Source organism: Erpetoichthys calabaricus, chromosome 6 (assembly GCF_900747795.2).
Source record: "Erpetoichthys calabaricus chromosome 6, fErpCal1.3, whole genome shotgun sequence".
Classification (NCBI taxonomy): Eukaryota; Metazoa; Chordata; class Cladistia; order Polypteriformes; family Polypteridae; genus Erpetoichthys; species Erpetoichthys calabaricus.
Genome location: NC_041399.2, coordinates 17,846,224 through 17,868,487, shown reverse-complemented (window position 1 = coordinate 17,868,487; position 22,264 = coordinate 17,846,224). Strand labels below are relative to the sequence as shown.

Below are 22,264 nucleotides of genomic sequence, written 5' to 3'. Positions count from 1 at the left end.
TGCAAAGAAGCCAGAAACAAGTTTATAGCTGACATATTGTGAAATCAAGTTACATCCCTGCCAAGCATATATTTTGAAAGGTAGATAAAAGTCAAGTTTTTCCAGTGCACTCCCTGTGGACAATTTGAACACCTGGTAGGATTCAGCATAATAAAATTAAGCAGTCCTAAAGATAGATTGCTATTGGAAATCAGGTTCTGTACGACCTTGTAGTGACCACAGTCAAAGCTTTTAATGTTATCATGACTTTTATCTATTTCAACGTTGACTCACCTTTGATTTCAGAATACCACCACCATTCTCAGCACTCCACCCATGATACTATTGCTCAGTATTACCCGGGGGGGTAAACGTTAACATTATATAAAGTTATTGTCTGTTTTTACCTGGATTATTATCAATCTTTAATTTAATATTGTTTTTTTGTATCAGTAAGGTCCTGCTGGAGTATGTGAATTTCCCCTTGGGATTAATAAAGTATCTATCTATCTATCTATCTATCTATCTATCTATCTATCTATCTATCTATCTATCTATCTATCTATCTATATATCTATCTATCTATCTATCTATCTATCTATTATCGGTGTCAGTCATCATCATACTGCTTTGCTATTCCTAATTTCATCACCTCGCTCTTAATTATTAAAATTAGTTGTCTATCATGTGCAAGTGTCGTCTTTATATGTTAACCCAAAGGCTGTTCTTTATGGATCTTTTTTGACCAGATTATGACCCCCCACCCCACCTTTGCAGTGCCCAGTACATTAAATGTTTTACCCCATACTTATCTTATTTTCACCTTAACCTGTAGTGCTGATGATCCTAACATTTAGAACACATAACCTTGTTTGTATGGTGAACAAACAAAGCACCTTCAAAGTCCATTAAAGTCAATGGTGGGTCAAAACTGACCCAAAGGACACAGCAGTGTTCAAAATGTGACATTTGAAATATTTTTTTGCTTTACTGTAAAGTTAGTTCAATATAATTAAAGCTTTTATGCTACCATGCTAAACGATGACATTTAAATTGTTTTTAAGGGTTGTAAACACACAAAACACTCTAAATGAAAAGCATAATATAATGAGTAAGAAACAACTAAAAACAAAAACATGTTTTTTTAAAGATTGTGAATGCTAGAGATCACCCCAACACACAGACACGCAGGACATGGGATAAAATCACCAAGAAGACTTTTCTATTTTTCTTCTAGGAATAGTGCCTCCTAGCACCACAGCCACACTAAACAGGCAAATAAATCACTAATCGCTATAAATGCAATTCTCTCCTCCACACCTCCCAGCAGGCTTTGTTCATCTCCACCCGACTCCGGCTCCAGCAGTCCTTTATATAGTCCTTGAGCCGAATGTGCTTCTGCCCTTCCGTCCACTTGACTTGCTAGCACTTCCGGGTCAGATGGAGAACTGGCTTTTGTTCAGCCCAGAAGTACTTCAGAGCTTCCGTCCTTGTGACATGTGAGTACTTCTATGCTATAGATGAGGCATGGCTCCTTTGCTCCTTTCACAGCTCCTCCTGGCGGCACCCACAGTACCCAACAGGGCTGAGAAACCACACTCCAATTCCCAGGATGCCCTGAGGGAATCCAGGGCAGTGTTACATCTAGCGTTTTGGGGGAGGCAGTGTCCAAAAGTAGCTGCCTCCCTTCATCCTTCCATCCTCAGGGTGTCCCGACCGGGTTGAGGTGCCGGCCATCTGTCACAAGATATTTACTTTATGTTTATTTTTTTTTTCTGTTCTTTAACTGAGGAAATGTAGGAAAAGTGAACAGCTGACATTATGGGTGGTTTTACCGATTTCAAACACAGCTTGTTATGATCTGAGCTTGTCGTTTATTTTGTATGAGAAATCCAGGCTGGATTTGAACCATCTTTATGTCTATTCAGGAATTTTCTTAGCCAAGGAATCAGACTCATACAGTAGTTTCTTTGTAATATGCATCCATAAACAGTTGGCTAATATTGAAAAAATATACAGAATAAATTAACATTGACTGCAATATGCTTCCTGTGATGCCATTTTGGTTTTCTCATGAATGCTGAAATTTTGTCAAAGTCCTGTCGACTGTTGCTATTGCACATGACACAGACCTCTGGGAGTGTGCGATCCGTGACGTCATCGGTGCCACCATTTAAAGACCGGCACTTGCAGTTTCAAACCATCCGTGCATTGGATATTTATTTACTTGTTTTTCAAAACTCTTTTTGGTTACCAAACATTATTTCTAGCGTTAGGTTTTTTGATTTCTGCTTAGCATTTTTAACTTGACAAACATGCAGTTTCATTTTTTGCTTGCGACTTTGACTTCTCGTTGACCTTGCTTTCTTCATCTGATCCCTTTACACAAAAAAGCTGTCTCTTTTTGAGTCAGAACACTGCTTTTCTGAATGAACAGCAAATACTTGATGACAAGGGTCACTGACGGCAAAACATTTTTGTGCATTTTTATTTATTTCAGGTACATTCAAGTCACAGTATAAGATAAAAACTTAATTTTGATAATGGTCTTATGACCATAATACATTCAAATGCAGGTTCACTTCAAATGTATGTTTATGTGAAGAGGTATAACATGTAAAATATATTGGAAAACAACCTTTTTTTCTGTGTCATAACAATGAAACAAGGGCATATCCTGTGGTAGTAGAAAATGACAAAAATGTGTTTTAGTATTTTTGTGTTCCAGGTGTGTCTCTCCTGTTTAACAAAGATATCCTGTACTCATAATGTTCTGAAAAAGTAATTCAAGGAATGATGAGATAATTATAATTGAATATATTTTAAGACTTTACAAATGAGAAGTTTCCCTTTAGAGATACAGTAAATGTGTGTGTTACTGGCTTTTAACATATTAACTATTTTGGGACCTGTAAATTGTATCAAGTATGTGTGTATGCCATTAGGACATACCATTTATCTGTGTACTGATTGGTATAAATTGAATTGATTTGAATATAATGTGTAAATCAACCTGCTGTATTTTAAACTTCTGCTTGGCTATTTTAGCTAGTTGGCTGAAGTGAACTGGTAGAGTGTATTAAAGTCAATTCTGTCAAGCTTGTTGAAATAAACACGTCAATTATAGGATTCATTTTTAATGGTGACTTATTGCTTTTCTTTGTTCACACATATCCCCACATCTATACAATATTTATTTTTTTAAAGAGACACATTTGTTCAAGAAGAATCTTTCTATCAATTCATCTTCTTCTTCTTCTTCTTCTTCTTCTTCTTTTTTCGGCTGTTCCCATTAGGGATTGCCACAGCGAATCTTCTTCTTCCATATCTTTCTGTCCTCATCATCTTGTTCTGTTACACCCACCACCTGCATGTCCTCTCTCACCACATCCATAAACCTTCTCTTAGGCCTTCCTCTTTTCCTCTTCCCTGGCAGCTCTATCCTTAGCATCCTTCTCCCAATATACCCAGCATCTCTCCTCTGCACATGTCCAAACCAACGCAATCTCGCCTCTCTGTTCTCTCCATCATATCTGCTAACTCTCTCCCCTTACCAGTCATACTGCCAACATTCAAAGTTCCTACCCTCAGTTCCACTCTACTTTCCTTCTCTCCTCTTGCCTCCGGACATGTCTCCCCCCTCTTCTTCTCCTTCTTCTTCTTCGGCCAACAGTAGCCCAATTTCCACCAGCACCCTGTTGGCTAACAGTACTGGTGGCGGTCGATGTTAACCCGGGGCTCGACAATCCGGTATGGAAATTTGTATTGTTGTCCGCATATTGATTTGGCAAAATTTTACACCGGATGCTCTTCCTGATGTAACCCTCCCCATTTATCCGGGCTTGGGACCGGCACGAAGAAGCACACTGGTTTGTGCATCCCCTGTGGTTGGGTTCTTTCCATCAATTCATCTGATATTTTTTATCTTGTTGAGGATTGTGAATATCAAGAGCGTAACGTGTTCATGTTTGGTTAGGTAAGAAATTAGTAATTATTAGGAGGATGAATAAAATGCCTTTCTTTAACATCTCTTTTAATTTTCATTTCATATTTCAATTTTCCGCCTCCAATATACTGCACTGATAGGCATATCTTCATAAGCAAACACTCAGATTTATTTTATGTGGGTTTATTTAGATTAAAGTAATAACATTAATATCAACAACATTTACCATGTATGAATTCTAATTAAGGTGCACATCTATGGTAGTTTACATTTATATGTACCACTACTTTTTCTGATTAGTCTTATCTGAAGGCATTTTGGAAAGAGATTGAAGAAATGAAATACCCGTGCAGCCACAGAAAGATTTTACAGACTCCACAACTTGATATATCGTACTCCATAGTTCCGAAATCAGTAAGCAAAGTGCTAGACGTTAAGTAGCAATAGTGATATGACAGCGAACAGTAAAGCGGATGTGCTGCCAACAGCTAATGTGGTTGAAAAATCACAAGCTATTAAACATACCATTCTTAAAATGCCCTAATCCTCAACCTAACCCACTAAATCCAATTCAGAGGGAAAAGAGACATCGATTGCACAGCCCACTCATGCACAGACTAGGGTAATGGAAAAATACCAAAAAACACAAAACTTAAAACAATACAAGCATTTTTTTTCGGTACTAGAAGTAAACGTCAGCTTCCCTTTCAATGAACTATATTCACTATTGCAATATTAGAAAAACGTCCATCTCAAAGTTTTCACAAAACAAAACGATTGAAACTTCACAGGGATCCCAACCCCTCATTTCTTCGATAAAATCAGGGCCTCATGGCTCCTCAATAAGCCTCAATAAGCACAAAACAAAATAGAGGTGCAGTGATATCTCAAACGTGACAGTAACATATTGTAACATGGCTGGAGCCATTAAGGGGAATTAGGCATTGGCCTAGAGAGCAGATCTTAAGGGGGGAAGCCAGCCAGTTGGTTTGCGCACTAATAAGCTTGGCCTCGGAAGCAAAATAACCAACCACCAGCACTGTATAGATTTACCAATATTTTATAAAAAAAGAAAAACAGTCTAGCGTAAAATAACAAACTACATACCTTGTGAAAGTTTCGGAAGTAGGCTGCTTTCTCATCGGGAAATTTTTCTAATCGTCGTGGACCTTTACTCGAAGCTTTTTTAAAAACCAGCCAGCACCGTCGAAAAATCTGCATATGGAAATAAAAAGAATTAATGGGAGGTTCATTCTTTTATTTTTATAATCTTACTTTTCCTTAGTCAGAGATGTTGTGAGTCTGAGTCCTGGCAAAATCAAGCAAAAAAAATGGGAAGGGCATTTGACAATCATGGCACGCACACTTGCAGACATTCACAGCAGATCATCGAGAAGTTGTCAATCTGTTAATGAATCCAGAAGCCTTAACTGTTGAAGGTGTCGATGGTGAAATCCCACCTGAAAAGGCGATAACAATTTAGACAGCAAGCAGGTGACACTCTGGCTGTTACGGAACTCAGGTGTTTGGGGTCTTTTATTAGAAGAAAAAAAAAGACCCATAGTAGGAACATTTCAGTTATGAGAACTATGCTTCAGTATTTGGTATGTTATGATCTGTCAAGTAATGCCAGGGTTTTGAGGTAAATTTACACTGCAAAAAAAGAAATCTAAGTAAGTGAAAAGTTTTTATATCAAGCCATTGCATCTTTTTTCCTTATTTTAAGATTTATTGTTTTTATGATTATTGAGCTCAATTTAACAAACCTTGTCAAGTCAATTTTGTGCACCCCACTGGCAGAGGTTTCTGCTAAATAAACCAGACATTGTTCCATCAGTGTGTTTTGCATTATAGAGTATTTAATGTATGTACGTACTATTAGTGTTATATCATTGATAGGAACAGCAATCCCTTTTAGGACTGTGTCTCTGTAATTTTATGACAGGGTTTAGGGGGAAAATGCCTAATACCAGTTTGGAAAGTGATTCTCTGCAGGACTCTCTCAATCAACACCCACAGGAAAGCCAAATTACCTCGCTGGCAAGCATCAGCTCAACAAATGGTTTGGGGGACAGCTGTGAAACCCACTGTGTCGCACCAGAATTCTATTGGTCTAAAGTTGCCTGTTTGGTTTTAAATCAAAAGCAATTATGTACCATGATGCCCTATTGGCTGTAGGGTTTGGACAGAGAATCTATAAATTTGCTTGCTTTACACCTCCCTCTGTCTCTCTCTCACCATCGTGATGAAGGAGCATCTCACACACCATTTCCTGAAAAGGACAACACAATGAGGAGCACAGCTCAGCAGCCATATTGAGACAAGCCTGTGGCGTGTTCTGAAGAAAGCTGACCAAAAATTATGACTTAACTAGAGAAATTTTAAGTGACTAACAAGTCTGTGTGCCGCCTGAAACTACACATCAGCAATTATCAGGTTGTATGGTTGCCAATATTCACTTGTACTTTGGTTATTGTTATTATTTATGAATATTATCAATAATACATTATTAAAGTGTAACTTAACTCCTGCTTGTCTTTTACTACACCTAATTGCCCAAGTTATAAATGTAGAAAGAAAGGTGAGGAGAAGTTATGAAGTACAATACCTTATAAACAGTGGTAAGTCTGTGAGATTTGAGACATTCTCACTGGCTATACATTAATAATACAAAAGGGGAAAGTAGAATAACATAGAACACTACTAAGACAATTATTTTCTCTCATTTTTAATTTACTCTGTTTACATTATAATTGTATTTGTAAGTCCTCTGCTAAAGCAATTTATGAAAATTAATTTTTAGTTTTTCTGCTGCAGGTCCACTGAATTTTGTACTTATAATCACGGATCACAGATGAGTAATGGTGAGTTTCACTTAAACTCAAAGGACATTTTAATACATCCATCCATCCATCCATCCTCTTCCGCTTATCCGAGGTCGGGTCGCGGGGGCAGCAGCTTGAGCAGAGATGCCCAGACTTCCCTCTCCCCGGCCACTTCTTCTAGCTCTTCCGGGGGAATCCCAAGGCGTTCCCAGGCCAGCCGGGAGACATAGTCTCTCCAGCGTGTCCTGGGTCTTCCCCAGGGCCTCCTCCCGGTTGGACGTGCCCGGAACACCTCACCAGGGAGGAGTCCAGGAGGCATCCTGATCAGATGCCCGATCCACCTCATCTGACTCCTCTTGATGCGGAGGAGCAGCGGCTCTACTCTGAGCCCCTCCCGGAACTTCTCCACTTGGGGCAGGATCTTGCTCCCAACCCTTAGAGGGCACTCCACCCTTTTCCAGCTGAGGACCATGGTCTCGGATTTGGAGGTGCTGATTCCCATCCCAGCCGCTTCACACTCGGCTGCGAACCGATCCAGAGAGAGCTGAAGATCACGGCCTGATGAAGCAAACAGGACAACATCATCTACAAAAAGCAGTGACCCAATCCTGAGTCCACCAAACTGGACCCCCTCAACACTCTGGCTGCGCCTAGAAATTCTGTCCATAAAAGTTATGAACAGAATCGGTGACAAAGGGCAGCCCTGGCGGAGTCCAACTCTCACTGGAAATGGGTTCGACTTACTGGCGGCAATGCGGACCAAGCTCTGACACCGATTGTACAGGGACCGAACAGCTCTTATCAGGGGGTCCGGTACCCCATACTCCTGGAGCACCCCCCACAGGATTCCCCGAGGGACACGATCGAACGCCTTTTCCGAGTCCCAAAACACATGTAGACTGGTTGGGCGAACTCCCATGCACCCTCCAGGACTCTGCTAAGGGCGTAGAGCTGGTCCACTGTTCCGCGACCAGGACGAAAACCACACTGTTCCTCCTGAATCCGAGGTTCGACTATCCGACGGACCCTCCTCTCCAGAACCCCCGAATAGACTTTTCCAGGGAGGCTGAGGAGTGTGATCCCTCTGTCATTTTAATACATTATGGGTATTTTCTAACGTAATGAGTGTTTTTTTTTTACAGGTCCCATTTATAATCTAAACTCTCTCGAAGTTAGGTGCTTCTAGTTTTTGGTAAGATATATGAATGAAGGTCTTGTAATGTGGCACAATCAGAAAGTCAGAATTTCAAAAGCTATTTGATTTTGATTTATTCCCCACTGTCTTTTGAGTTTAGTCCACTGAAACCTGCCTTTTGTAATTCAGTATTGCACTGAGTATTTAAAATAATTTGCTACAGTAGAACACTAGAATGATGACTGTCAGGTTTTTGAAATAATTTAAATGATAATAAAATGACTATCAGCTTGTCAGAAAAGATGAATACCTCAGTTAACTGAATATTTGTTATGAAGTTAATCCTATTACTTTAATCATAATAAATTTTCAGTGGAAGTGCAGCCAGTTGCATGCATTTCAAATTTAAAAAATAATATTTAACATTAGACGTTTAATGTCAAATATCCAATTTTAACTCTTGAAGTACCCTAACTGAACTTTATGTATTTGGACAAGGTGAAAGAAAAAAAAAGAAAAGAAAAAAAAAACTAAATACTTATCTCTTTTTCTAAAATTGTTGATTATTATTTTTGTGTCCTGAAATAGAGTTTCCTTTCTGGTCATCATGACCAGATAAGACTTACCCTCAAGTTCTATAGGAGGTTAGCAAGTACCAATATAAACGCTTGACACATATTTTGACAAAGTCACTGCACACTGGGAAAATTCAGAAGGACTGGAAAATGGCAAATATTATCCTGTTATATGAAAAGGGTGACCAGGAAGACCCAAGCAGCTATAGGCCATAAAGCTTAACGTGCATCACAGGAAAATTAATGGAAGGAATTAATCAGGAAATGATTGAGCAAAACATGGCAAGAACAGAAGATTTACTGAACAGTCAGCATGGGTTCAGAAGAGGGAGGTCATGTTTTACTAACATGCTGGAATTCTATGAGGAAGCAATGATCAAAATGGAGCAGATGATGTTATTTATCTGGACTTTCACAAAGCATTTAATGCGGTGCCACAGGAGACGGTTGGCATCAAAATTAAACGAATTGGAAGTTCAGGGTGGGTGTGTAGATGGGTGCAGATTGGCTCAGACACAGGAGGCAGTGAGTGATGGTGCGAGGAACCTCCTAAGAGTGGTGTCCAGTAGGGGTCAGTGCTATGGCCGCTGCTATTTTTGATAGATATAATTGATTTAGATAGGAATATAAGTAACAAGATGGTTAAGTTTGCAGATGATACCCAGCTCTGTGGATTGGCGGATAGTTTAGAATCTATTGTATCATTACAGAGGGACTTGGACAGCAAACAGGCTGGGGCAGATTTGTGGACGTTCTTTATAGATGGGTCCTGATTGGCTCAGACACAGGTAGCAAAGAGCTATGCTGTGAGGAATCTTATCAGAATTGGCTGACATTAACAGTGGTGTCCAGCAGGGGTCACTGCTGCTGCCACTGCTATTTTTAATAAATATTTAAATGATTTAGATAGGAATATAAATAGTAAGCTGTTCAAGTTTGCAGATGATACCAAGCTAAGTTGATTGGCAGATAATTTTGAATGTGTTGAATCATTACAGAGGGACTTAGACAGCAGACAGGCTTGGGCGGATTTGTGGCAGATGACATTTAATGTAAATAAATGTAACGTATTACATGTAGTAAGTTAAATGTTAGGTCTGAACACACAATGGCAGGTCTGAAAATCAAAAATACACTATCGTCACTATCAATTTCCAGACAGTGTTCAGAAGCCATTAAGAAGGCAAACAGAATGTCAGGTTATATAGCGCTCTGATGTGTAGAGTTCAAGTCCAAGGAGGTTCTGCTCAAGCTTTACAACACCCTGGTGAAGAAACGTCTGGAGTACTGTGTGCAGTTTTGGTCTCCAGGCTACAAAAAGGACATAGCAGCACTAGAAAAGGTCCAGAGAAGAGCGACTAGGCTGAGTCCAGGGCTACAGGGGATGAGTGATGAGGAAAGATTAAAAGAGCTGAGCCTTTTCAGATTAAGCGAAACGACATTAAAAGGAGACACGACTGAAGTATTTAAAATTATGAAGGGAGCTACTCCTGTGAATTGTTACTCTGACTTTAAAATGAATGAATTTATCAAGAACACAGGAACACAGTAGGAAACTTTTTAAGGGTAAATTTTGCTTGAACATCGGGAAGTTTTTCTTCATAAAGAGAGCCATAGACACATGGAATAAGTGACCAAGTAGTGTGGTAGACAGTAGGATTTTTGGGACTTTCAAAACTGAACTTGATGTTATTTTGGAAGGATTAAGTGAACAGAACTGGCAAGCTTTTTTGAGCAGAATGGCCTGTTCTCGTCTACATTGTTCTAACGTTCTAATAGTTTGCCCAGCAGAGTCTTACCTTGTACAAAGTGAGGAGAAACACAAAACAATTACAAGGCTAGCTGCATATTAATTAAACTTGGCAGTGATGCTGCTCACTGCAGCAACACTCTACGTAGTCTGGTTTTAATCCGTAACTGGTGGACTGCAACTGACCTAGAATATCTTTTAATTTAAAGACAAAATCAAATTCTCTGAACTCATTGGTAGAAATGTAAAGTGAAGCTGCTTTAATGACACAGATCTCTGTTGGCAGATCAATGCTGCACACAAAGTTCATCTGGACAACATATACATCTTCTCGATTCCTTTTCCTCAGTTAATTACTCTTTTATTTGTTCTAAATTCTATCTGGCTGCTCTCCATTTACAAAAGGTTCCGGCAGTAAACTGACATAAAATGTTCTTCCTTTGCACAAAGGACCATTAATACTTAATTACCGTAAAACTTTGAAAAGAAGATGCTGAAATTTTTTTTTCGATCACTGATCAAATCATTTGAAATGAACATCAGGTGACTTAAATCGGCATACCATGTATTACTAATAACCTTCATTTACTGTACATCTTCATGTGGAGAGTTGAAGCACATAGCTGTGCACCGTAAACATCCACAGTGACACATTCGTAGTGCTCTTGCGACTATCCATAACAACATCAGACCTGTCTAATTTTCGTTGAAGAATGGGCTTCTGTGTTTGTAAGAGATGACAACCAGTGACCAGAAGTACAATGCATAAAATAGCCACAGATAGAGAAGAGCTCAATCAAATATGCAAGAAAAAGAAGAAGAGAGAACATCAATGGCATCTTCAAGAAGCAGAGGACAATGGGTCTTCTGGACCACTTATACAGAAACTTTGGAGCCAAGACAATTGTCTATTTGATGTCTCATTGATTGGCTACTAAAATGTGTTAACCTTTCAAAACTTTCATGGTGAAATTGAAGTAGGAAGTATGAAATTGTGCTGAGAAGTTGTGTAAATCTGAAATTCTGAAAGCAGTGTAATCCATCAACAACAGTCATCAAGGGTGACATGCCCTCCTTATCAAAGTAATGTAGCGTGATGCTAACCAGGAGTGGAATCAGCAACCTTGTGGTTTAAAAGTTTAATTCCGTAGCCTTCATACAACACTACCAAAATGTAATCTGGTCAAATCAAGTCAAGTAAAGGGAACATTTATGTAGTTTGATAAGCATCTAATTGTTTTGACTCCAAAAGCTGTGACGCTGCATTATAAGAAACTTTCTGCTAAACTTTGTTATTTGCCATGGAAGACTATGACCATCTACGGCTGCCAAATGGATGAATCACGGCTATACCAACAAATGTAATGGACATCATTTTGTAACCCAGCACTATTATCAGATTCATGTAGTCTCCTCTACTATGGATGGATATGATTTTTATTCTTAAAATCAGGGCTTGGAATGCAAATATCAAGCCCCTCTTCCACAATTCCAAAAATCACCCACCTGATAGAAAACACCCTGAACTTCACCAATTAATAGATAAATCAGTACCTTGTACTGATGAAAGAGCAGTAAGTGTGCAATAATTTACAATTTTCACATAAAACACAGTTAAGCTCATAATTACCATCCCCCTCAAACATTTAAGTAAATATAGCGAAAGTATTCCGAGTCCTTCATAGTTTCACATTTTGTTATGTTGCAGCCTTATGCTAAAATCGTTTAAATTTATAAGTCACCTTGTCAAACAACACTTAATACCCCCTAATGACAATGTGAAAACTGGAATTTAGAAATTTTGTACTAAAAATAAAAAAATGAAATATCACATTGACACAAGTATTCAGACCCTTATTTTATGACACTTGAAATTTGACTCAGGTGTATCCCATTGTACTAATCATCACAGAGATGTTTCTAAACCTTGTTTGGAGTCCACTTGGGGTCAACACAATTCATTTGACATAATTAGGGAAGGCACACGTCTATCTGGAGAAACTCCCACAGCTGACAATGTGCATCAGAGCAAAAACCAAGCCAGGAGGTCAAGGGAGTTGTCTGCAGAGCTTAGTATCATTACTAAAATTATTATGTTCTTATTTAATTATCAGATTTTTTACAATTTCACAACCAATTTATTTATATACAGATGTGGATGAATTTGTTGGTTTCCCCTCCACGTAAAAAGAAGAACCCCCAATTGTCTCTGAAATAACTTGAAACTGACATAAGTCACTGTCACCTCTCATTGTTTATTTTGCATTCAACAAAAATCTGATTTTCCTAAAGAATTTTGATTCAGCAGAATATTTTAAATAAAATATTAATAAAATAATAAGTATTTTGTATTTTTCTGCTACAAAAAAATTTCCTTATGGGATAATAAAATCTACTTTCCGTCCTTTGGATGAGAAACTGAGGTCTGGACTCTCTGTGGTCAAAAAAGATCCCTGGACATCCTTCATAAAGAGCAGGGTGTTTCTTGATGTTCAGGCTAAATTAGTTATTCTGGCCCCCTAATTACGCTCTGTCTCCAATTGGCCATCTTTTTCACAACTTCACCACCTAATAGCTAATGTTCGATGAGTGTACTGGCTCAAAATGGCTGCTGTCGCAATTTGGCGGTAGTTGAGGTGGCTCCCTCCTCTCTATGTAAAGAACGTTGAGTGTCTTGTAAAGTGCTATATACATGCAATGTCTTTTTTCCCTTTCTGCCTAACCTAACGGTTTTGGAGGAGAGGATCACAAAAGGAGCTAGTGGTGCAGCATTTCTCTTCTGTTCTACATAAGCTGTATCAGTTGTATGGAGTAAATAAAGGGTCAGTGAAAAGCCTAGTGTTACTGAAACTCTCTGGCAAGTCCACCAGAAATCTCAGTTGATTACTTTTAACAAGAAAAATGGGACTTTGCATCACAATCCAAATGTGGAAAGCAGAAAGAGACTTATAGTACAAAAAGGCTTCCATCGATAACTAATGGTCCCCTAAATTAGCCTCTTTGTCAGTGTTTTAAGCTAAAGAAGTAACTCTGTCTTCTCTAGGTGCAAGGACTGGCTGTAAGTGGAGCAGAGCGCTTCTTGGTGATATGTTAGGGTCCCTCTTTCAACCATCCCCCAATCTAGTAATAAATGAAAATGGCAAAGACAAAAATGATGGGACCCTTAACCCAATAGTTTGCTGCACAACCTTTACAGGCTATAAATCACTGCAAACAAGAGATTCTTGGAGCACTCATTGAGACTGCTGCACCTGTCCAAATGTCATTTGGCCTACTCGTCATGAGCAAACTGCTCCAGCTGTGTCAGGTTTGAAGGGGGCTTCTCCAGACTGCATGTTTCAGTTCTTTCCATAGCTGTTCAACGGGATTCAAATCAGGGCCCACAGAAGGCCACTTCAGAATAGTCCAATGTTTTGTTCTTAGCCATTCTTGGGTGCTTTTAGCTGTGTGTTTTGGCTCCTTATCCTGTTAGAGGATCCATGACCTGTGACTGAGACAGAGCTTTCTGACACTGGGCAGTACGTCTCACATCACAATGTCTTGATAGTCTTGAGATTTCATTGTTCCCTGCACAGATTCAATGCACCCCATTGCAGACACAGCAAAGCAGCCCCAAAACATAAGCGAGCCTCCTCCATGTTTCACAGTAGGTATGGTGTTCATTTATTTGAAAGCTTTATTTTTTCATCTGTGGTCATAGAGCTGATATGACTTGCCAAAAACCTCCAGTTTTGTCTCAACTGTCCAAAGGAAATTCTCCCAGAAGCATTGTAGCTTGTCATTTTAGCAAATTCCACTCTTGATTTTTTATGTTTTTCTTTCCACAGTGTTTTCCTCATGGGTCTTCTTCCATTGAGCCCTCTGTCACTCAAAACAGTCAGACACTAATGGACCCTGACCTTGGAGTTCAGCTTGTATCTCTTTGGAAGTTGTCCTTGGCTTTTTGTCTACCATTCTCACTATCTGTATGCCCATTCTGGGGTCAATTTTTCTGTTGCAGCCGCATCTAAGCAGGTGGGCTACAGTCCCATGGACCTTAAACTTCTTAATAATACAGTATTTGCAACTGTTGTCACAGGAACATCAAACTGCTTGGAGATGGTCTTCTAGCCTTGGTCTTTAACATGCTTGTCTATCATTTATTTTCTTTCTGATCTCTTCACACAACTCTCTTTTTTGCTTTCTCTGGTCAATGTTCAGTGTGGGACACTCAATGATACCAAACAGCGGAGTGCCGAGTTTTCTCCATTTATATCAGCTGAATGACTGATTGCATGATTGGAAATGAATTAAAGAATACAGTTAGTTTGACAAATCACTCAAATCTAATGATGTAGGATCTTTTCTATGGGTACCAACAAATGTATCCGGGCCATTGAAGATCTTTGTAGAAGAAGAAACACTTGATCTCTTCACACACTTGCTTTGCTTTACTCAGTGACATATCAAAGGCCTACAGGTATACAGGGGACAATTGCTTTAATGTCCTCATTTTTCAGGAGGCACACAGCATGTTTTCAATGACTTGTAAGGGGACCAAAAATTTGTCAATGTCTATATATATATTTTTCATAATACTTTGATTATTTATTTCATAATTGCCATTTTATTTATTTAATTTTGGCACAAATGATATTCCATACCAGACGAGGCTCTGGTTTCCCATGATCTAGAATTAGATTAAGTGAGACCATGGAACGAATTAATATACAGGAATAAACCACCAGAGTAAATATTTCATTTGAAAATGAGTCCCAAAAGAGGCCACTCTTAATTCATCACTGACGAAATTATAAAATGAAGGTTTCAAATAAAAAGACAAGCAGCCTCATGTAATATTTTATTTTCAATCTCTCTTGTCACAGAAATACAGAATTTGTGTAAAGGAAGGAAAGAAATTAGATCACTAGGCTATTATATGTACTCATTATGTGGTAATTAAAATGCTTTTCTTTTGTTCACATCGTGACACATTTACACTGGGGTTTATGCTTCCTATGCTTCCTCGATTCAGCTGTCACTACTTATAATAGATACATTCTTATCATCTTTAAAAACAAAGTGAACAAAAATCTGTCAGGATGAATCCCATGGTTAAAGGGCTTTATGTGACAGATTTCAAGAAATTCTACAGCCTAGAGAGACGGAGTTAATGTAATATTTAAGAGAACCTTTTAATTTCCAGTCGGGTGTAAGATGCAGTAGGTTAACTCCAGCAATTAAGTTTTTGACATCTGAGATAGAAGCAAAAGGACAGCTGAGGATAGGCGAGGTCGAGAAGAATAAATAATGCAGATGTTTTATCGTGTGCATATTAATTAACGGGAAGGGAAAAAGGACAAGCAATTTATACATTAATAAATGTAAGGAGGGTGTGTAGTGTGAGTCACATTATTGATGAGAATTTATGCTAAATTACCACTCATATTTTAACAGATTTAAGAACTCTTTTATTCCCAGAGCTATAAACATTTTGAATTTTATTAGTTGTAGGGATACTGCTGAATCCAGAATTTTCATTTATTGGGTACTGTTAAACATAATTACTTTTATGTGTACTTATGGTGGCATTGGTTGTCAGATATCATGTCTTGCCTTATTTTATTGTACCTTGTAACACTGTCTTATGTTTTTGTACTTTTCTGCTGCAAAACAAATTTCCTTATGGGATAATAAAATCTACTTTCCGTCCTTTGGATGAGACGGAAAAATGAGGTCTGGACTCTCTGTGGTCAAAAAAGATCCCTAGACATCCTTCATAAAGAGCAGGGTGTTTCTTGATGTCCAGGCTAAATTAGTTATTCTGGCCCCCTAATCACGCCCTGTCTCCAATTGGACATCTTTTTCACAACTTCACCACCTAATAGCTAATGTTCGGTGAGTGTACCGGCACAAAATGGCTGCCGTCACAGCATCCAGGTGGGTGCTGCAATTTTATTGGTGGTTGAGGTGGCTCCCTCCTCTCTTTGTAAAGAACTTTGAGTGTCTTGTAAAGTGCTATATACATGCATTGTCTTCTTTCCCTTTCTGCCTAACCTAACGGTTTTGGAGGAGAGGAACACAAAAGGAGCTAGTGGTACAGCATTTCTCTTCTGTTCTACATAAGCTGTATCAGTTGTACGGAGTGAATAAAGGGTCAGCGAAAAGCCTAGGGTTACTGAAACTCTCTGGCAAGTCCACCAGAAATCTCAGTTGACTACATTTAACAAGAAAAATGGGACTTTGCAACTCAATCCAAATGTGGAAAGCAGAAAGAGACTTAAAGTACAAAAAGGCTTCCTTCAATAACTAATGGTCCCCTAAATTTTTGCATAAACTTTGTCAGTGTTTTAAGCTAAAGAAGTAACTCTGTCTTCTCTAGGTGCAAGGACTGGCTGTAAGCGGAGTAGAGCGCTTCTTGGTGATATGTTAGGGTCCCTCTTTCAACCATCCCCCAATCTAGTAGTTGGCTCCGCAGCAGTACCACACCTTGCACCCACCAGTGCAAAAGCTTGACGACTACGCCAATTATTCTGTCATGGGTTCACACATACACACCACAACATCTCTCAATTCGTAGATTTGGATTGTGGTCATGGCTGCTTGCCAGCCGCAATACCTCAGCCTCTGGATCCTAACAAGTCCCTAAATCAGCCTCCTTGTCAGCATTTTAAGCTAAAAGAGTAACTCTTATCGCCAAGAACAAGGACAGGCTGTAAGTGGAGCAGAACGTTTCTAGTAATTCCCATATAAATGATTTGGATAGGAATATAAATAAAAGGACTGTTAAGTTAGCAGATGATATCAGGCTAGGTGGGTTGGCAGATAATTGAGAATCCATTGAATTGGGAGTTCATGGTGTGGTTTGAGATGGGCCCAGAATTTCTTCAGACATAGGAAGCAAAAGGTGTTAGTGTGAGGGATCTTATTAAAATTGGCTGATGTCAAGTGCTAGGGCCTAAAAAAATGGCCTAAATGGCCTAGCTCGCTCTTACCCCTCCGACCTTTTACAATGATATATTCCATCAAGGTCACTCAGGTTTAATGATAAGTTGCTACTGGCGGTCCCTAAATCAAGGCTGAAGTGTAGGGGAGATCATGCCTTCTCATGTAGCCCCCAGACTATGAAATGGGATACCACTTCATGTTAGGCTAACCCGTACTTTGTCTATTTTTAAATCACTTCTTAAGGCACATTACTATTTCTTGGCTTTTAATTCATTATAATTATAGGGCTGTGCTTCTCTATTTTATTGTCTTATTGCTTATTGTCTTTTGAACTGTGATATTCTTGGTTGTATAGCACTTAAGTCAGCTATTGCTGTTTTTAAATGTGCTATGTAAATAAATTTGATATTTATATTGATAGGGAGGCTGCTGCTATTTTTAATATATATCCTTTTTAATAAAATCCCTCTGGTGAAGTGCGCATGCGCGGGGCACAGTGCGATGCTTCAAAGGCTGCCTGACGCGTCACACAAGACAGAGAGGGCGAGACCTATAAAATATCGCGCGGCCAATCCAATCGGATTTCGGTAAATGAGGTAAGACCTAAAACATAACGCATAAAAAATCCAATCGGGTACTGAGATGTGGAGACCAGCTTCCCCAAAGAGGTGGGATTAGTGTTTGTTGTTCACTCTGAGGATGTCAGATTTGCGATTAATAAACTTGTGTAAAGTGTAAAGTGTTTTCCTAAATATACGAATTTTCATGATATTACAATAGGATGACTTTTAAAAGTAGATTTATTTTCGCGCGCATAAAATTCGTTGCTGGGGAGATGCCATACATACAATAATCAGCTGCACGCCAGCACAGATTAAAATACTTGCTGGAGAGACGTATTACTGTGAGAGAAAATTAAAGGCACACAATACAGTGACGCATATTACAGCCACATACAAGCCAGCATTACTGTAACAGAAAATAGACGGTCCTTTGCCCTTTAATATAGACAACATCCGGCGGCGCCGAGAGTGGCAGCCTTTTCAGCAGCTCCGTGTAGGACTATATGTGTATGTGTATTTTTCTACTTTTATTTTTCTATTTTTATTTATTGATCACTCCTACCACTTTATTTTATGTGGATTTGTTCCCTGGACACACTTACTTTTACAACGTGGGCATGGATTTTTACACGCCGAGACTCGCCTATTCAAGTACTCAACTTCGAGCGCTGAGAACAAATGCCAGTGCCGGTGTGGTTCCCTATTTACCTGACGAGGTAAGAAGGCGGTATCGTGGCAGCAGAGCCGGCACTAAGCTAAAAATGAAGCGGCTTGCGAGAAAGTGGCGTTTTAAGCCTTCGGTGCCTTCTGTTATTCTGAGGAATGTGAACTCAATCTCAAATAAGATCGACGAACTGGCTGCGCTGGTGAAAAATGTCAGAACCTACAGAGAATGCAGTTTGTTGTGTTTCTGCGAAACGTGGCTTACTAACATCATCCCAGATGCTAATGTGGAGCTACCCGGGTTTAGCACAGTTAGAGCGGACAGAGACGCAAGTACCTGTGGGAAGCACAAAGGAGGAGGACTCGCTCTCTATGTTAATACACGGTGGTGTAACTCTGGACATGTTAAAGTCAAAATCTCCACTTGCTGCAGGGACATCAAACTGTTGGCCGTAAGTCTGCGTCCCTATTACTTGCCCAGAGAGTTTGGACACGTCATTGTTGTCATCGTGTATATTCCTCCTCGGGCGGACGTGGAGATAGCGAGTGACATCATCCATTCTGCTGTTGCTAAGTTACAAACGCAGCACCCCGAGGCACTTGTGCTAATCGCTGGAGACTTTAACCATGTGACGCTGGACAAAACATTACCTGCATTCTCCCAGTATGTGGACTGCAACACCCGGGGAAATAAGACTATTGATTTACTGTATGCAAACGTGAAAGACGCATACAGTGCCACCCCGCTGCCTGCGCTTGGGAAAGGAGATCATAACCTGGTTCTGCTTCAGCCTCACTACAAACCAAAAGTGAGAGTCCTACCTACAACCACACGATCATTCAGGAAGTGGACCCCGGAGGCTGAGAATGCTCTGAGACAATGTTTTGGAACTACAGACTGGGATATCCTGCAGGGATCACATAGTGAGAACATTGAGGAGGTTGTTGACTGCACTACTGACTACATCAACTTCTGTATGGACATTGTAGTTCCAGTAAGAACTGTACGCTGCTATGCTAACAACAAGCCATGGATTACAAGTGACATCAAGGGCCTTTTGAACCAAAAGAAAAGGGCCTTTAAAGAAGGTGATCAGCATGAGCTCAAGCGCGTGCAGAAGGAACTCTGAGTCCAGCTCAGGGCGGCGAAAGAGCAGTACAGGAGAAAGCTGGAGCAGAAGTTGCAGAACAACAGCATGAAGGAAGTGTGGGATGGGATGAAGATCATCACTGGCTGCAGCTCAAAGCGGGGTACCACCATCGAGAGAGACGTGAAGAGAGCAAACCAAATGAACATCTTCTTTAACAGGTTTGACCACCCTAACCCACTCTCACCTCGGAGTACTGCACTCTGTACACATCCTTCTGCTGATACCAACATAGGAGAGACATCCCCACCCACAATTACAGCAGCGCAAGTGAGCAGAGAGCTGAGGAAACTTCGTGCCAGCAAAGCAGCAGGTCCAGATGGAGTATCGCCACGACTGCTGAAGGTCTGTGCATCAGAGCTAGGGGGTCCTCTACAGCGCATCTTCAACCTGAGCCTGAAACAGGGGAAAGTCCCGAGGCTTTGGAAAACATCTTGCATCACCCCAGTCCCAAAGGTATCACGTCCTGGTGAGCTGAATGACTTCCGGCCTGTCGCTCTAACATCACATGTGATGAAGACCATGGAGCGGCTGCTGCTTCACCACCTGAGGCCACAGGTCCAACACGCCCTCGACCCTCTGCAGTTCGCATACCAGGAGAAGGTGGGAGCGGAAGATGCCATCATCTATATGCTACATCGATCCCTCTCTCACTTGGACAGAGGCAATGGCGCTGTAAGAATTATGTTTCTAGACTTCTCTAGCGCCTTCAACACCATCCAACCTTTGCTCCTTAGGGACAAGATGACAGAGATGGGAGTAGATTCATACCTGGTGGCATGGATCGTGGACTATCTTACAAACAGACCTCAGTATGTGCGTCTCGGGAAATGCAGATCTGACATTGTGGTCAGCAACACAGGAGCGCCGCAGGGGACTGTACTTTCTCCGGTCCTGTTCAGCCTATATACATCAGACTTCCAATATAACTCGGAGTCCTGCCACGTGCAAAAGTTTGCTGACGACACTGCTATCGTGGGCTGCATCAGGAGTGGGCAGGAGGAGGAGTATAGAAACCTCATCAAGGACTTTGTTAAATGGTGCGACTTAAACCACCTACAACTGAACACCAGCAAAACCAAGGAACTGGTGGTGGATTTTAGGAGACCCAGGCCCCTCATGGACCCCGTGATCATCAGAGGTGACTGTGTGCAGAGGGTGCAGACCTATAAATACCTGGGAGTGCAGCTGGACGATAAATTGGACTGGACTGCCAATACTGATTCTCTGTGCAAGAAAGGACAGAGCCGCCTGTACTTCCTTAGAAGACTGGCATCCTTCAACATCTGCAGTAAGATGCTGCAGATGTTCTATCAGATGGTTGTGGCGAGTGCCCTCTTCTACGCAGTGGTGTGCTGGGGAGGCAGCATTAAGAAGAAGGACGCCTCACACCTGGACAAACTGGTGAGGAAAGCAGGCTCTATTGTAGGCACGGAGCTGGATGGTCTGACATCCGTAGCAGAGCAACGGGCGCTCAGCAGGCTCCTATCAATAATGGAGAATCCACTACATCCATTAAACAGTGTCATCTCCAGACAGAGGAGCAGTTTCAGCGACAGACTGCTTTCACTGTCCTGCTCCACTGACAGACTGAGAAGATCATTCCTCCCCCAAACTATGCGACTCTTCAATTCCACCAGAGGGGGTAAACGTTGAACATTATTCAAGTTATTGTCTGTTTTTTACCTGCATTTTTTTATTACTCTTTAATTTAATATTTTTTGCTGCTGGAGTATGTGAATTTCCCCCTGGGATTAATAAAGTATCTATCTATCTATCTATCTATCTATCTATCTATCTATCTATCTATCTATCTATCTATCTATCTATCTATCTATCTATCTATCTATCTATCTATCTATCTATCTATCTATCTATCTATCTATCTAGACTGTTCCTACTAATGTTTATGCACTACTATTCTAGCGCCCGGTATTGTAACGGGCTTAATGTCTAGTATAGATATATAAATGATTTAGATAGGAATACAAATGACAAGCTGATTAAGTTTGCAGATGATACCAAGCTAGTTAGACTGGTAGATAATCTTGAATCTGTTGAATAAATACAGAGGGACTTGGACAACAGACAGGCTTGGGCAGATTTGTGGAAGATGAAATTTAAAGTATTATACGTACCATAGGAAGTAAAATGTTAGGTTTGAATACACAATGGGAGGTCTAAAAGTTGAAAGTTACAAGAAGGATGTAGGAGCTGTAGTGGACTCGAATGCTATCAACTGACAGGCCGTGTTCAGAAGCCATTCAGAAGGCAAACAGAATATTAGGTTATATACTGTACAGTACCAACATGTGTGGAGTAAAAGTCAAGTGATGTTAACCAATTAGTTTTGCAATGCACTAGTAAGGCTGGACCTGGAGTACTGTGTCTAGTTTTCGTCTCCATATTACAAAAAGGACACAGCAATGAAAGAGGAAGTCCAGAGAAGAACAACCAGGCTAATTGCAGGTCTATAGTTGTTGAATTACGAGGAAAGACTAAAAGAGCCGAGCCTTTTCAATTTAAGCAAAAGAAGATCAAGAGGTGACATTACTCTGGTGTTTTTTTAAATTTTTGAAAGGAATTAGTCCAGTGGATTGAGACTTGTTACCTTAAAATGAGTTCAACAACAACACGGGGACACAGTTGGAAACTTGTTATGGCTACATTTCACACAAACATTAGGAAGTTTTTCTTCACATAGAGAGCCACAAACTCATGAAATAAGTGACTAAGTAGTGTGGTTAGACAGT

At 40.2% G+C, this 22,264-nt stretch overlaps 2 protein-coding genes across 2 annotated transcripts in view; one reads left to right on the top strand and one right to left on the bottom strand.

Moving 5' to 3' along the window:
- LOC114653862 (protein disulfide-isomerase TMX3-like) overlaps nucleotides 1-22,264 on the top strand; it is a 1,157,775-nt gene that overhangs the window by 330,281 nt on the left and 805,230 nt on the right. The gene's annotated exons all lie outside the window — the stretch shown is intronic.
- dok6 (docking protein 6) overlaps nucleotides 1-22,264 on the bottom strand; it is a 538,250-nt gene that overhangs the window by 235,034 nt on the left and 280,952 nt on the right. Inside the window, exon 2 of the mRNA XM_028803400.2 lies at nucleotides 5,033-5,140. Coding sequence (XP_028659233.1) covers nucleotides 5,033-5,140 — 108 coding nt within the window. The remainder of the gene's footprint in view (nucleotides 1-5,032; nucleotides 5,141-22,264) is intronic.